General features: G+C 42.3%; 1 protein-coding gene across 1 annotated transcript in view; it reads left to right on the plus strand.

Annotated features, from left to right (window-relative positions):
- The window catches only part of LOC149282318 (FERM and PDZ domain-containing protein 3-like), a 216,976-nt gene that overhangs the window by 25,912 nt on the left and 174,164 nt on the right, over nucleotides 1-16,900 (plus strand). Inside the window, exons 3-4 of the mRNA XM_089498372.1 lie at nucleotides 4,199-4,244; nucleotides 4,574-4,678. Coding sequence (XP_089354498.1) covers nucleotides 4,199-4,244; nucleotides 4,574-4,678 — 151 coding nt within the window. The remainder of the gene's footprint in view (nucleotides 1-4,198; nucleotides 4,245-4,573; nucleotides 4,679-16,900) is intronic.

A 16,900-nucleotide genomic window follows, 5' to 3' on the forward strand; every position in this document is an offset into this window, starting at 1 on the left:
CTTTTCATTAAGGGGTTAATGTTGAAACAAAAATCTACACTCCTAATAGTTACCCTGTAATTACCCAAAGCATATGTAAATTAATTATTTTCAAAATCAAGAATTATTGTGGGTTTTTTTAAATATATTTTTATAATATACACTCACTGGCCACTTTATTCGGTACACCTTGCTAAGTACCAGTTTGGACCCATTTTGCCTTCAGAACAGCCTTCATTCTTCGTGGCATACTTTCTACAAGGTGCTGGCAACCTTCCTCAGAGATTTTGGTGTCACCCGCTCCCGCAGATCCGCTGTCCCCCGTCGCCCTGTGTCCGTCCGGCCGGCTCCCGGTTCGCCGCTACACTTACCTCGTGGCGAGGTCAGGAGGAAGCGTCGGCTGGGTGCTCGGCATGGCGGTCGTGCTCCCCCTGCTGGACACGCGCGCTACTGCAGCTAGTTTTAGCAGCAGCTGCCGCGTTCTGGCAGGTAGGGGGCGCATGTGACGTCAGTGTTGGGGGGCGTGGTGGCTACAGGCGCCAAATTAAAAAATCCGGAAGCCCTGTTACCTGTACCCTGGTGTGGTCTTTTGCTGTTAACCTGTTCAGTAGCGTTCTATGGTGAATCTGACCTTTGGCTTGTCCTGACTACCCTCTGATCTGTGATTTGGCTGTGTTCGTTCCTCCACGTGTATGACCTGGATCGTCTGACTACCCGCTTTGGATTTGACCCATCTTCTGGCTGACTACCCGTCCTGTGTATGACCTCTGGCTCGTCTGACTCTGCGTTTGATTTTGCTCTCCGCCATTCCCTGCACTTTTGTACCGCCTCATTTAGTGAATTGTGCCCTGACCAATTATCTTCGCTTTCCCTATTTTGTGTGGATCTCTCCAGCTATACCCAGAGACTATCTACCTACTCCGGGGCCTCCTCACTGTTGGGATCATCGAATACCTGGGGGTTGCTTCTCAGCGCTCTCCTCCAGGAGAAGAACTTCAGCGGTGAGTGCTCTGGTTTATGGTAGACGTGACATTTGGTCAATATGGACATGATGACATCACGCAGTTCCTGCAGATTTGTCGGCTGGACATTCATGATGCGAATCTCCCGTTCCACCACATCCCAAAGGTGCTCTATTGGATTGAGATCTGGTGACTGTGGAGGCCATTGGAGTACAGTGAAGTGACAATGGTCACTGTCACGGAGCTGGCTAGTCCGACCGACTACCTCTGCTGTCTTGTGCTCCCTTAGCCTGGGACACCACACTTTCCCCGGTTCCCCAGTCACTAGCCGAGACTCAGTGTAGGGTAAAACCAAACGAAGACTGATTTATTTTGGACACACAGAGCTGGATATATCCAGCAAAACACACATTTACATAAAACAAGATATTGGGACACAAACCGGCCCCTTAATCTGCCTCCCAGAGACAACAGGGGCAGTAACGGGATTAACAATACAATAGGGGGGGAGACTGATTTATACAACATTAAACTGAAAGAATGGTGGTCACTCCCTGGTGGCAGATCCTGGCTGTCTGCCGGAGATAATCCCCTCAGCCAGTGATGAGATGATACTGCTGGGGGTAGCCACAGAAGCCTTTACAAACCCAGGGCCCATAGTCAATAGGGAGGAGGCTGGCAGTCAGGCCTCTCCAGTGGTCCCAGTGATGGAGGCTTCCGTCACAGTCACGTTCAAGAAACCAGTATGAGATGATGTGAGCTTTGTGACATCGTGCAGTATCCTGCTGGAAGTAGCCATCAAAAGATGGGTACACTGTGGTCATAAAGGGATGGGCATGGTCACCAACAATACTCAGGTAGATTGTCACGTTTAAATGATGATGAATTGGTACTAAGGGGCCCAAAGTGTGCCAAGAAAACGTCCGAATGTCGCAGCTGGAATCAAGATAAATCAGACCAGGCGACATTCTTCCAGTCTTCCATTGTCCACCACTGTCCAATTTTGGTGAGCCTATGCAAATTGTAGCCTCAGTTTCCTGTTCTTAGCTGACAGGAGTGGCACCTATTGTGGTCTTCTGCTGCTGTAGCCCATCTGCTTCAAGGTTCGACATGTTGTGTGTTCAGAGATGGTATTCTGCATACCTTGGTTACTGTTGAGTTACTGTTGCCTTTCTGTCATCACGAACCAGTCTGCCCATTCTCCTGTGACCTCTGAAATCAACAAGGCATCTTCGTCCACACAACTGCCACTCAATGGATATTTTTCTCTTTTTTAGACCATTCTCTGTAAGCACTAGAGACAGTTGTGCGTGAATATCCCAGTAGATCACCAGTTTCTGAAATCCTCAGACCAGCCCGTCTGGCACCAACAATCATGCTATGTTCAAAGTCATTTAAATCCACTTTCTTATCCATTCTGATGCTCGGTTTGAACTTCAGCAAGTTGTCTTGACCACGTCTGCATGCCTAAATGCATTGAGTTGCTGCCATGTAAGCATGTGCTGCCATTTGTGTTAACAAGCAACTGAACAGGTGTACCTAATAAACTGGCCAGTGAGTGTATGTTGTGCTATAGTTGTAAAAACGGAATAAAAAGAAAGCCCTATTTTTCCTGAGGAAAATACTATATATATATACCGTATTGGCTCGAATATAGGCCGCACTTTTTCCCCCCACTTTAAGTCTTTAAAGTGGGGGTGCGGCCTATATTCGGGGTCTAGCGCCCGACGCCCGGGACATGCAGGCAGCGGGGTTAGGATACAGATCCCCCGCAGCGGTGCAGGGGACCTGCATCCTACTCCCCGATACGCTCAGACAGCCTCCCCTGCCAGCACTTCCCACGGGGGGGGTGCCGGCACGGGAGGTTGTCTGAGCGCATCGTGCGGACCGTCCGCACGATGCGTTTTACCTCTGCCCCCCCCCCCCCCCGACTTACCGGAGCAGACTCCCGAGTGTCTTGCGGGGCCGGCGGGGGAAATCTACGCAATACGCGTATACAACTTCCGGTGCCGGCACATCCGCTGAGTGCCGGCACCGGAAGTTGTATACGCGTATTGCGTAGATGTCCCCCGCCGGCCCCGCAAGACACCCGGGAGTCTGCTCCGGTAAGTCGGGGGGGGGGGCAGAGGAGGACAGTGGCAGCATATTCCGGGGGGGGGGGGGGGGACAGTGGCAGCATATCTCGGGGAGGGAGGACAGTGTCAGCATATCTCGGGGGGGGAGCAGGACAGTGGCAGCATATCTCGGGGGGGGACAGTGGCAGCATATCTTGGGGGGGGAGACAGAGTGGCAGCATGTTTTTTTGGTGCTTTTTTTTAAAGAAAAAAACTTTTTCTTTCAAAAAGCACCAAACTTTAAGGGTGCGGCCTATATACGGGGGCGGCCTATATCCGAGCCAATACGGTGTATATATATATATATATATATATATATTTGTGTGGGTACATTAAAAATAGACATGAAAAATCGCAATTGAACAAAGATATTATAAAGATGGCAAAAGGGCTCTAGTCGCCTAGGGGCTAAATGCCTCTGTAACAAGGGCGTTACGGGGCCACAGAGCAAAGAGCACAAAGAATGAGCATTTTAAGTGTTAAGTAATTTAAATGGGAACTTTAACCATCATAATTCCTTTTAAAAGTTTGTAATTTGATGCTTCAGTCAATGTACTACTTTTGTTGGTATTCAATTTAAACGGGCCAGAGAAACATTTTTAGATTCTAAAAAGAAATCCTATCCTGAAGTTACAACTTTTCACATCACATCAAATGTTGCTAAGTCTGTCTAAACTAATCAATAGGCAGAAAGTATAGGCAGAAAGTCCAAGGCAAATAGATGGTACAGGGTCAGCGGCAGAGAGAACGCAATCAGGATATTCCACGGTCGGGGCAGGCAGCACAGGATCAAAGTCAGTACACAAGCCAAGGTCGGGGCAGGCAGCACAGGTTCAAAGTCTGTAAACAAAGCCAAGGTCGGGGCAGGCAGCACAGGATCAAAGTCAGGAAACAAAGCCAAGGTCAGGTACACGTAAATCAATCAGGAACAAACAAATGAGCTATAACCCAGACCTACACGCAAGTGACTCTTTGAACGGGCACATAATGGGACAGGAGGTTTAAATAAGAACAAGGGCGAGAAAAAAGCACAATGAACCAATAGATAACGTGTGTGACGTCAATTATTTAGTGTACCAAATGTAAAATTTGGGAAAAGTGACATTTTATTTAATAGAAATTCCTATTTTTTCTGTGCTACAGGAATGCAAAAGATTCCATCACTCTGACAGTGGTTCATCCACATCAGGCAAGTACCAATATGAGCAATTAAAAGTAGTTGCACACATTATTGTCTTGAGATATTTATTTTCCTACCTCTTTTCTGATTGCTGTAAATGGTATATTTTCTTATCTACTTATGTAAGTTTGCCATCCCCTTTTCCTCATTACATCTATTTAACAGCCTTTCTGCTCTAGCTTTATTTTAAACATCCTCACTATCTGTCCCTTCCCGGATCCTCGTCCAATTATGTTTAATTTCTACTTTGTACCATTCTTCAATTAATCTAATTTGAAATATTATTTTTCTTTAATTCATGCTTGCACACCATTGATTCAACATTTTTTCTATGTTAGTCTCCAAAGTCAGCATTCATCACTGCGGCCAAGAAAGAGAAATTACGCTGTAACCCGGGCAGGGTCCGTTTCTCCGAACTGGTGTCTGTTGGAGAGACAGAAGCAGTGAGTATTATTTTAAAAGCATTTGCTTATTTTACAGATACCCACTCACTGCTACATCAAACTTTTAAAATGGTATGTGAATACAGATAAACACCTTTTTAATGTAACCAAAACACTCTAGATGATGTAGTTGTCAAATAGAACTGTTTATGCACCCCTGTGCCTCTCAACTTTGCTGAATTTCATTCTTGCCACATCCCTCAACAAAGGTGTCCCAATTTGGACAGCAGAAATGTTGGGGATATACAGTGGGGCAAAAAAAGTATTTAGTCAGCCACCGATTGTGCAAGTTCTGCCACTTAAAAAGATGAGAGAGGCCTGTAATTTTCACCATAGGTACACTTCAACTATGAGAGACAGAATGGGGGGAAAGAATACAGGAAATCACATTGTCTCCTCTGTCCTCCACACGTTACCTGTATCAATGGCACCTGTTTGAACTTGTTATCCGTATAAAAGACACCTGTCCACAACCTCAAACAGTCACACTCCAAACCCCACTATGGCCAAGACCAAAGAGCTGTCGAAGGACACCAGAAACAAAATTGTAGACCTGCACCAGGCTGGGAAGACTGAATCTGCAATAGGCAAGCAGCTTGGTATGAAGAAATCAACCGTGGGAGCAATTATTCGAAAATGGAAGACATACAGGACCACTGATAATCTCGATCTGGGGCTTCACGCAAGATCTCACCCCGTGGTGTCAAAATGATCACAAGAACGGTGAGCAAAAATCCCAGAACCACACGGGGGGACCTAGTGAATTACCTGCAGAGAGCTGGGACCAAAGTAACAAAGGCTACCATCAGTAACACACTACGCCGCCAGTGCCAGACGTGTCCCCCTGCTTAAGCCAGTACATATCCGGGCCCGTCTGAAGTTTGCTAGAGAGCATTTGGATGATGCAGAAGAGGATTGGGTGAATGTCATATGGTCAGATGAAACCAAGGTAGAACTTTTTGATAGAAACTCAACTCGCCGTGTTTGGAGGAGAAAGAATGCTGAGTTGCAACCAAAGAACACCATACCTACGGTGAAGCATGGGGGTGGAAACATCATGCTTTGGGGCTGTTTTTCTGCAAAGGGACCAGGACAACTGATCCGTGTAAAGGAAAGAATGAATGGGGCCATGTATCGTGAGATTTTGAGTGAAAACCTCCTTCCATCAGCAAGGGTATTGAAGATGAAACGTGGCTGGGTCTTTCAGCACGACAGTGATCTCAAACACACCGCCCGGGCAACGAAGGAGTGGCTTCGTAAGAAGCATTTCAAGGTCCTGGAGTGGCCTAGCCAGTCTCCAGATCTCAACCCCATAGAAAACCTTTGGAGGGAGTTGAAAGTCCGTGTTGCCCAGCGACAGCCCCAAAACATCACTGCTCTAGAGAAGATCTGCATGGAGGAATGGTCCAAAATACCAGTAACAGTGTGTGAAAACCTTGTGAAGACTTACAGAAAACATTTGACCTTTGTCATTGCCAACAAAGGGTATATAACAAAGTATTGATATGAACTTTTGTTATTGACCAAATACTTATTTTCTACCATAATTTGCAAATAAATTCTTAAAAAATCAGACAATGTGATTTATGGACTTTGTTGTCTCATTCTGTCTCTCATAGTTGAAGTGTACCTATGGTGAAAATTACAGGCCTCTCTCATCTTTGTAAGTGGGAGAACTTGCACAATTGGTGGCTGACTAAATACTTTTTTGCCCCACTGTATAACCTTAGGGAGTAGATTGTAGAGTGGCAGTGAGATGTCACTAAGTTTATGTTTTGCATGCAAAATGAGGTATTAAATAGTTTCCTCACTATCTACTGACCTTAATATTATCGAGCCACTCTGGGGAGATCTCAAATGTGTGATCCATGCAAGACACCAAAAATTTGAGGGCCTCATAGACAACCATTACAAAAGACTGTACACTGTCATTAATGCTAAAAGGGGCAATACACAGTATTAAGAACTAAGGGTATGCAAACTTTTTAACAGGGGTAATTTATTTTTTTTCTTTGTTGCCGTGTTTTGTTTTATGATTGTGCCTATAACCTACATTTGAATATGAATCCCATATTAATTAAAAGAAAAGTTTTGCCTGCTCACTCATGTTTTCTTTAAACCCTTCAGTCCCAGGGCTTTTTGGTACCTCAAGGCCAGGAGCGATTTTGCCATTTTTTCAAGGAGATAGAGGGCTTTCTTTTAATACCATAGTTAAATAATTAGCTGAAAATGTAGGGTGAGAAATTTAGTAAAAACTAGCGAAAATTAGACATTTTCTGAATCCTCACAAAAGGTAAAGTGATGGAAAATCCCCTTTAAGTTTATCAATTCAGGTGTCCTGATTTCAGAAATACCTCATTTATATATAATTTCTATACTTTCCCAGCACTTATAGGGAACATACTATAAGGGGTACATTATTCGTAGAATTTTTACATAAGGTATGATGATGGGATTGCAACTAAACCAAAAATACCCACACAAGTATATATTTCTGTAAATGTTTGTATTTGTTTAAAAATCTATTTGTTATCAGTGCAGTGTGGTTAGAGGACCTCTTGAACATGTTATTAATGCCAGTGATGTCACTATATATATATATAATATATATATATATATAATATATATATATATTATATATATATAATATATATATATATATATATATTATATATATATAATATATATATATATATATATTATATATAATATATAATATATATATATAATATATAATATATATATATATATTATATATATATATATAATATATATACGCGTTGGACATGCATTTTGAACTACATAATATACCTCTTTGAAGTAAAGACCTTAAGGACCAGGCTGTTTTTTATTTTTTGTACTATTTGGGACCAAGGCTTTTTTAACACTTTTGAGGTGCTCCTGTTTAGCTGTAATTTTCTTCTCACCCATTAAGTGTACCCACACAAGTTATATAGTATTGTTTTTTTCATGACAAGAAGGGCTTTCCACAGATACCATTTTTTTCATCATATTGGGTGATAATTATCGATAATGAAAATCGTTACCAACGAATTTCATTATCGATTAGTTGAATGGGGTCTTTAGGGTTAATTTAAGGGCAGTTATGGTTCATGGGGTCTTTAGGGTTAATTTTGGGGCAGTTATGGTTAATGGTGTCAGAGAATTTCCGAGAGAAATCAGACACACAGACAGGAGTGTACGTATAATAAGATCTCTGTTTATTACTGCGCATTATGTCTGTATTTAAATGCTTATCACAAAGACCGGAAATAACATCCTATTCTAATCCAATCATTTTACATAAAGTAGCAGAGCAAATGGGACCTCCCCTGTTAGCCCCCCCATATTAAGAATTTTTACAAAAGATCATTGCATTTGTTAGAGCTTAGTTAGATCAGGTTTGATCAACAGTTTTTTTCATTAGATCTACTCTAAAATTGGCAATATTAACAATCTTTTTCAGGGGGGGCTAACCCGTAGCCAGCCCCCCTCAACAAAAACTTCAACAAAATGTTACTGATTATGATAGCTCTACGTTAGATCAGGTTTGATCAGACAAAAGTTTTGTTAGATCTAGTCTAATTACTGAGATACATACGAGTTGGTCCCCCTTCAACTGAAATATGGATTTTTTTTAATGGATTTTGGTAGATATTCGTTAGATCCGGTTAGATCAACAGTTTTTTTTCGTTAGATCTATCACGCAGGAGGTGGTATTCACAATCCTATTTTGTGTGCGGGGGGATGGGTATACATATGGGCTGGCCCCCCCCTCAACAGAAATTTTGAATTTTTTTTATGGATTTTGGTAGATATTGGTTAGATCCGGTTAGATCAACTGTTTTTTTCGTTAGATCTATCGCGCAGGAGGCAGTAGTCACAATCCTATTTTGTGTGTGGGGGGATGGGTATACATACGGGCTGGCCCCCCCTCAACTGAAATTTTGAAAACATTTTTATGGATTTTGGTAGATACTCGTTAGATCCGGTAAGATCCACTGTTTTTTTCGTTAGATCTATCACGCAAGAGGCAGTATTCACAAACCTATTTCGTGTGTGGGGGGATGGCAATACACACAGTTGCCCCCCCCTCAACTGAAATTTGGAAATGTTTTAATGGATTTTGGTAGATATTTGTTAGATCCGGTTAGATCAACAGTTTTTTTCATTAGATCTATCACGCAGGAGGCGGTAGTCACAATCCTATTTTGTGTGCGGGGGATTGGAATACATACGGGCTGGCCCCCCTCAACTGAAATTTGGAAATTTTTCAATGGACTTTGGTAGATATTCGTTAGATCCGGTTAGATCAATTGTTTTTTTTGTTTGTTAGATCTATCACGCAAGAGGGGGTATTGACAATCCTATATTGTGTGCGGGGGGATGGGAATACATATGGGGTGGCCCCCCCTCAACTGAAATTTGGATTTTTTTTTATGGATTTTGGTAGATACTCGTTAGATCCGGTAAGATGAATTGTTTTTTTTTGTTAGATCTATCACGCAAGAGGCGGTATTCACAATCCTATTTTGTGTGGGGAGGATAGGTTTTATTTCCTAAATGCTCTATTTCCTATCTTTTAGCTTTGTATAGGGTTTCCAGGGCCGGCCTTAGGTGTTCAGGTGCCCTATGCGGACCACCCCCGAATTCCACGGAACAGAGGTAGAGCTCAGCGGGACATAAATTCACAAAGTTCAGTTGGAGGGGCAACCCATATGTATTCTCCTCCTCCTGCATACAAAATAGGATTGTGAATACCGCCTCCTGTGTGATAGATCTAACGAAAAAACTATATTGATCTTACTGGATCTAACGAGTATCTACCAAAATCCATTAAAAAAGTTCAAAATTTCAGTAGGGGGGGCACCCCATATGTATTCTCATCCCCTGCACACAAAATAGGATTGTGAATACTGCTTCCTGCGTGATAGATCTAATGAAAAAAACAAATATCTACCTAAATCCATAAAAAAAAATCAAAATTTCAGTTGAGGGGAGGGGCAACCTGTATGTATTCCCATCCCCCGCACACAAAATAGGATTGTGAATACCGCCTCCTGCATAATGGATCTAACAAAAAAACCAGTTGATCTAACCGGATCTAACGAGTATCTACCAAAATCCATTAAAAAAACGTTCCAAATTTCAGTTGGGGGGGCAACCCATATGTATTGCCACCCCCCGCACACAAAATAGGATTGTGAATACCGCCTCCTGCGTGATAGATCTAACGAAAAAAACAATTGATCTAACCGGATCTAACGAATATCTACGAAAATCCATTTAAAAGTTCCACATTTCAGTTGAGGGGGGGCCAGCCCGTATGTATACCCATCCCGCTCACACAAAATAGGATTGTGAATACTGCCTCCTGCGTGATAGATCTAATGAAAAAAACTGTTGATCTTACCAGATCTAACAAATATCTACCAAAATCCATTAAAAAAAATTCAAAATTTTAGTTGAGGGGGGCCAACTCGTATGTATACCCATCCCCGCACACAAAATAGGATTGTGAATACCGCCTCCTGCGTGATAGATCTAACGGAAAAAAAACAGTTGATCTAACCGGATCTAACAAATATCTACCAAAATCCATTAAAAAAAATCCAAATTTCAGTTGAGGGGGGCCAGCCCCCCCTCATTTAATATGCAATATCTCAGTAATTAGACTAGATCTAACAAAAATTTTGTCTGATCAAAGCTGATCTAACGTAGAGCTATCATAATCAGTAACATTTTGTTGAAGTTTTTGTTGAGGGGGGGCTGGCTACGGGTTAGCCCCCCCTGAAAAAGATTGTTAATATTGCCAATTTTAGAGTAGATCTAACAAAAAAACAGTTGACCTGATCTAACAAATGCAAGGATCTTTTGTAAAAATTCTTAATATGGGGGGGCTAACCAGGGGGAGGTCAAATGGGTGGGCAATGGATACTTGTTGTTGCATCCAAAAGAACCTTTTACCTAGTTCCAGAATAATACTGTGGACGTGCACTACATTGTATCTGTTCTCTGCAAAAAAAAACAAAAGTAAAACACAATTATCGCTTACTTAAAGCACATAATAATTCTGGTATATCTATTTGCAAAAGCTGTTTCGTTCATTATCTAGCATAATAATACTTTTCTCTACAGATAGTTGAGCAAACGTTCAGAAAATTAGATATACATTGAATACAAAAACATAAACATATGCTTATTGTAAGGACTTACCTGCCTCTCCGGTCCTGTGGCGCTTCCTCCTCAGGCGGCTTCCCGGGCAGAGAGTACCACCGCTACCCGGTCGTTGTCTTCACCGCATGGCCGACCACACGTCAAACAGGTAGCACAGCTACCATAATATGGTAAAACATAATATTACACATTACATCTGTAACGTGTTCTTATAACCCCGGGTGACCTTTTAATGCAGGACACGCTTCCACCTTTCCCTATTTAAACCTGGACTTCCTCTTCTGGGTCACCCTTGGTTGGTGTATTCTGCTGTTTTCCTTTGCGAGTTACTGTGACCGTTTATTCGTTTGACCCGGCTTGCTGACTTCGCTCCTGTTTACTGATTTGGCTCCTGTTCTCTGATCATTTGGTATTGATTCGGCTTCCCACTTTACTGGTTGCCAGACCTGATTCTCGGTTCCAGCTCTCCTGGCTCCTCCTGGTTCCTGTTTGCCTGGCTCACTCCGCCATCCGGGGTCCTCCTCCTCCTACACTTATACCTATTATAGCAATTATACTACTTAACAAAATATTTACCCATCCTCAATTGGGCAGCTATGCAAATAGCCAATCCCACCATCCTTGATCTGCATCTTGTTATATTTCTTAAAAAGTTTTGTATAATATTGTATAGATTTAGAATGGTCAGTTAAATTGAAACAGAGACCAGCAAAATATTCACAACCGCGTTTCAATAAAAAAAAATCATCTATAGCTGCTCTATTTTGCAATACAGCTTCTTGTGTGCCTTTCAAGTCTAACAACATTTCTTCCAAGGCCATTGATATATAATTTAACCCCTTCACCATAGCACAGACTAAAACATTGAAATACTGTATTTGCTTGATTATAAAACGACCGGATTATAAGACGACCCCCCAAAATCTGAATATTTATTTAGGAAAAAAAGAAAAAGCCTGAATATAAGATGACCTTATAGGAAAAAAGTTTTACCAGTAATTCGTGTAAACTATTTTTTAAAATAAAAGCTATGATTGAGAAAAATATTTTGTTTTTATTTCCTTGTATTTTCCAACCTACCCCCCAGTTATGTACATCTGCCCCCAGGCTTGCCACTCTGCCCCAGAAATGACTTATACCCCCTATATGCCACTGTGCCCCATGATATGCCTTTTAACCCTCTAAATACCACTGTGCTCCATGATATGCCTTATTCCCCTATATGCCACTCTGGCATTTAGGGGGTTAAAAGGCATATTATGGGGCAGAGTGGAGGTATAAGGCATTTCAGGAGGCAGAGTGGCATTAAGGGGGTTAAAAAGCATTTCATAGAGCACTCTGCCTACAGAAATGCCTTATGCCCCCCATTTAACACCCCCCCCCCAAACTTACCGGTGCTTCTGATTCCTCGGTGTGTACTAGTTGGGGCAGCAGGTAGACGTCTACGCGATTCACGTAGGCAACTTCTGCTGCAGCCGGAAGAAGGTGCGGTTAGCAGCGGTGGTTGTCTGCGTCCATCGCGCGGACCTTCCCCGGCTGTTAGCGAGAATTCCCCACACTGATGGACGCAGACAACCTCCGCTGCTAACCACACCTCCTTCCGGCTGCAGAGGAAGTTGTCTACACGAATTGCGTAGACGTCTACACGCTGCCCCGGCTTCACACCGGGGAGTCAGAAGCACAGGTAAGTTTGGGGGGGGCATAAGACGGGAGGATCCAGGTCCCCTGCAGCGCTGTGGGGGATCTGGATCTTAGTCTCATAATCAAAAACAAACCAATCCCGTTCCCAGGATCAAAGATACCCTTATTACCCCACCCTAAAACATAACTTTTATTAATATGTATGTTAAAAGGTATAACCAAAAAAAGATTTTTAAAAACACCAGTGTCACCAGTCCTACCATGAAAGGTATATGTCACTGTAACATAAGGGTATATGCCCACAGCTGTGTAACACTAATAATATTAGATAATATATATTGTTGATGGCTGCAGTCCTAACAACAGAAATAATTGAATTCTGACCAGTGACACAGGCTTATTAAAAACTCAGACGAATAGCCCCCCTGACATGTTTCGCTCCTCAGAGCTACATCAGAAGTCTGGGCTAATGGCCGTTATATGATCTAATATTATTAGTGTTACACAGCTGTGGGCATATGCCCTTATGTTACAGTGACGTATACCTTTCATGGTATGACTGGTGACACTGGTGTTTTTTAAAAATCCTTAATGGTTATACCTTTTAACATACATATTAATAAAAGTTATGTTTTAGGGTGGGGTAATAAGGGTATTTTTGATCCCAGGAACGGGATTGGTTTGTTTTTAGTTGGAACTTACCCTTGTCCCCACTGGGGCATTATTTTGGAATTGTAGTCTCATAATCAGACCTATTTGAGGTCTGCTTATAAGACGACCCCGATTATAAGACCAGAGGTCTTTTTCAGAGCATTTGCTCTGAAAAAAACCTCGTGTTATAATCGAGCAAATACGGTATTTGTGAAATAGTAGAACAAAGTCTGTTGGGATGCTGGTATAGCTTCAAGACGAATACATAATAAATGTCTGGCATCTGCCATATTAGATAAATAAAGATGATACATTAACCCCTTCAGTCCCAGGGGTTTTTGGTACCTCAAGTCCCGGAGCAATTTTACAATTTTTGTGATATGTCGGTTTAGAGATTATTCTCTTTTCCTGTGAATAGTGTACCCATGTAGACTATATATTGTTTTTTCAAGGAAAATAGAGCTTTATTTTGGTACCATAGTTAGATGAGAAGCTTCACATGAGTTTGACAAATCACGTTCGACCCTAGCCAGGGTCGCTCCTGTAGGATTTGATGATGTAGTTTCTGGGTACTATAGGCTGGCAATGAAAACACAGCAAATCCATATAAAAAAGAATTGAAATTATGATAACATCTTTTCTGTATCACCAGGTGCGTTGACTCTTTTGCAATGGCTAGCGTGTATCCAATTGTCCTTTCCCTCTAGTACAGGGGTGTCCAAGTTTTTTCTGCAGTGGGCCACTTCATCAGAATTGTATAGGTGCGAGGGCCGCACTCATTCTTCACTGTGAGAAAATATGGCCTTTAATAAAATATGCAGATTAAAATAAAGTGAATGACACAAAACCTTTACTTTTCCTCTCACTGATTTCTGGGATTTCTGGGCCTACAAATTCAGGATTCTGGATAAGTAAAAATAAAATAGTTCTATTTATTTTAGGGATGCACTAAAATGAAAATTCTGGACCAAAACCGAAAATTCAGGGTTCACTTAGCCGAAACTGAGAGTGACCCTCCCCACACACACACTTTTAATAAAAGTAAGTTACACACCAAAATTGTACAAAAAAATTATATATTATGATTGTTAACAGCAATCTCAGGCATACTCAGATTCCAGCATGTACTGGTTGGCTGGGCATTGTATTTTTTGTCCAATTTTAGTGTGTAACCACACTTTTATGAAAAGTAACACACCACAATTGGACAAAAAAATCAACAATATGACTTGGCATGATAGGAGTGCGATTGCTAACAGCAAACACACTCTTTTTATACCCAGGCAACCAGTGAATGCTGGAACCTAGGCATGATGGGACTGTGATTGCTGTTAGCAGATTGCTGTTAGCTGTTAGCAATCACACTCCTATCATCCCAAGTCAGCCAATACATGCTGGTACAGGGTGGCTGTAAGTGCAGACCCCATACTGCTGGCAGCATCAATACACAAATGGGGCAGCTAGCCAGGTTTCAGCATGTACTGGCTGACTTGGCTTCATAGGAGTGTGATTGCTAACAGCAATCACAGTCCCATCACGCCTAGGTTCCAGCACTTACACATCCATGCTATCACACACACACACAAATTCATTAATTCCCAGATTCATTCCCTCAATCAGACATACTCATTCAAACACACTCCCCCACCCCCTTACCTGCTCTACAGCTCTCGATGCCTCTCACAGACTTCAGCAGGGGGCACGGCCTCCCTCGTTCTCCCCACAGAGGAAGAAGGACGGAAGCAGAGAATAGACCCTCCCACAAGTAAGCAGCGGGGCTCTTGTGATCCTGGCTGCCGATCTCACGCGGGCCGCACCTCGAGGTTCCGCGGGCCGCATTTGTCCCGCGGGCCACATGTTGGACGCCCCTGCTCTAGTAGAACTGATGTAGAGGTTGTTAACAGCACTTGATAAGGACCATCAAATCTGGGTTCAATGCTTTTCCTTGTGTGTTTCTTTATCACGACTCAATCACCAGGTTGCAAATCATTCGTGGAATTGCTTAGATCTGGGTCTGGAATAGAATCAAACACACATTTATATACCACATTAAGCCTTTTCTGCAATGCTTGAACATAGGTTGTCATACTACTATGTTGCATAGTTAACAACTGAGGGAAATACAGCCCTATCCATGGGGCACTGCCAAATAGAATCTCAAACAGAAACATCCATGTCTTCTTTTGAGGACTATATCCGATAGAAAATAATGCCAGAATGTTTACCTTTAGCATTTGAAGCTTTCCCTGTCTCTGCCATCACCTTCTAAATCTTATTCTTGATTTTTCTTTTTACCGTCCCACTACTCTGGGGATGATGAGGGGTATGAAAGGCCTGTTCTACCCCTAATTGTGACAAAAATATGTTGCATTACTTCTCCTGTATATGCATCTATCACTTTCAATCGTTTTGGGTACACCAAATCTACATACCAGTTCTTTCAGAAGTTTACTTGCCGTAGCCTTTGCTGTTGCCTTTGCCACCGGATACGCTTCAGGCCAACCTGAAAAGACATCTACACACACCAACACATATTCATATTCCCTAGATTTGGGTAGCTGAATATAGTCAATCTGCAATTGCTGAAATGGGTATAAAGGCCTGGGTAAATGCTTTTGGGGTGTGGTAACAGTTTACCCCACATTATACCTTGCACAGATCTTGCACCCCTGGGTAAACTTAGCAGCAGCAACTGTAAATCCAGGAGCAATCCAAAGCTTCTGGACCAAATTGATCATAGTCATCTTAGAACAATGAGTTCTTCCATGAGTTACCTGTGCCACCATTTGGTATAATGACCGTGGCAAACATAGTTTGTTGTTCTTTTTCCACAATCCATCTTCTTCTGTAGCACCAAGTCGAACCCATGAGTCCCGTTCTTCCATACCTACTTGCTTTAGTAGGCTTTTCAGGATATCTAGGGTGACTGGTGTCTCGACTTCTTCCTTTATTTGGGCCAGCAGCGTCTGCTTGAAATGGTTTCCGTGCAGCAACTTTATCCGCTTTATCCGCACGCTCATTACCTTGAGATCTTGGATCATCAGCTTTATCGTGAGCCTTGACTTTAATTATTCCTAATGCCTTTGGGATCATCATAAGATATTGAACAGCTTTTGCATTCTTGATCGGTCTTCCAGTGGACGTCAAAAAGTATCTTGCCCGCCAAATTGGTCCCAAATCATGTGCAATGCCAAATGCAGACCTGGAATCAGTATAGATATTAGCACTCTTACCCTCGGCCAATAGACACGCCTCACGATAGCTTTCATCTCTGCCTCCTGTGCTGAGCAGTGAGGAGCGAGTGGTTCTGCTTTAACTGCTTTGTGTGCGGAGACGACAGCAAAACCGGCATAGAAGGCAACATCCATCTATAAAATACTCAAGATGTGGATTAGATAACGGTATTTCAGTAATGTGGTCAATACCTGCGGTTTTCTGTGACATAATTGCAACACAATCATGTGTTTCACACACTCCACTATCATCCTCCACCCTATCACTCCCCCTTTTGAATCTAACAGAAACAATATGGCTGGATTCAACGTGAGACATCTTTTGAGAGTTACATTGGATGGCATGAGAAGGGCACATTGCATACACAAATGTCTGGTAGTATGGAGATGCTTTGGCTGCACCTGATTGAATATATTGTGAATATCATATAATATAAATACAGTAACTGGGAAATCAAGAATTATTTCAGATGCCCTGTTTAGGAGAACTGTAACAGCCGCTACAGCCCGTACACAGGAA

The sequence above is a fragment of the Sceloporus occidentalis genome, unplaced genomic scaffold (genome assembly GCF_023333645.1).
Source record: "Sceloporus occidentalis isolate IW3139 unplaced genomic scaffold, rSceOcc1.0.p SCAF_119, whole genome shotgun sequence".
Lineage (NCBI taxonomy): Eukaryota > Metazoa > Chordata > Lepidosauria > Squamata > Phrynosomatidae > Sceloporus > Sceloporus occidentalis.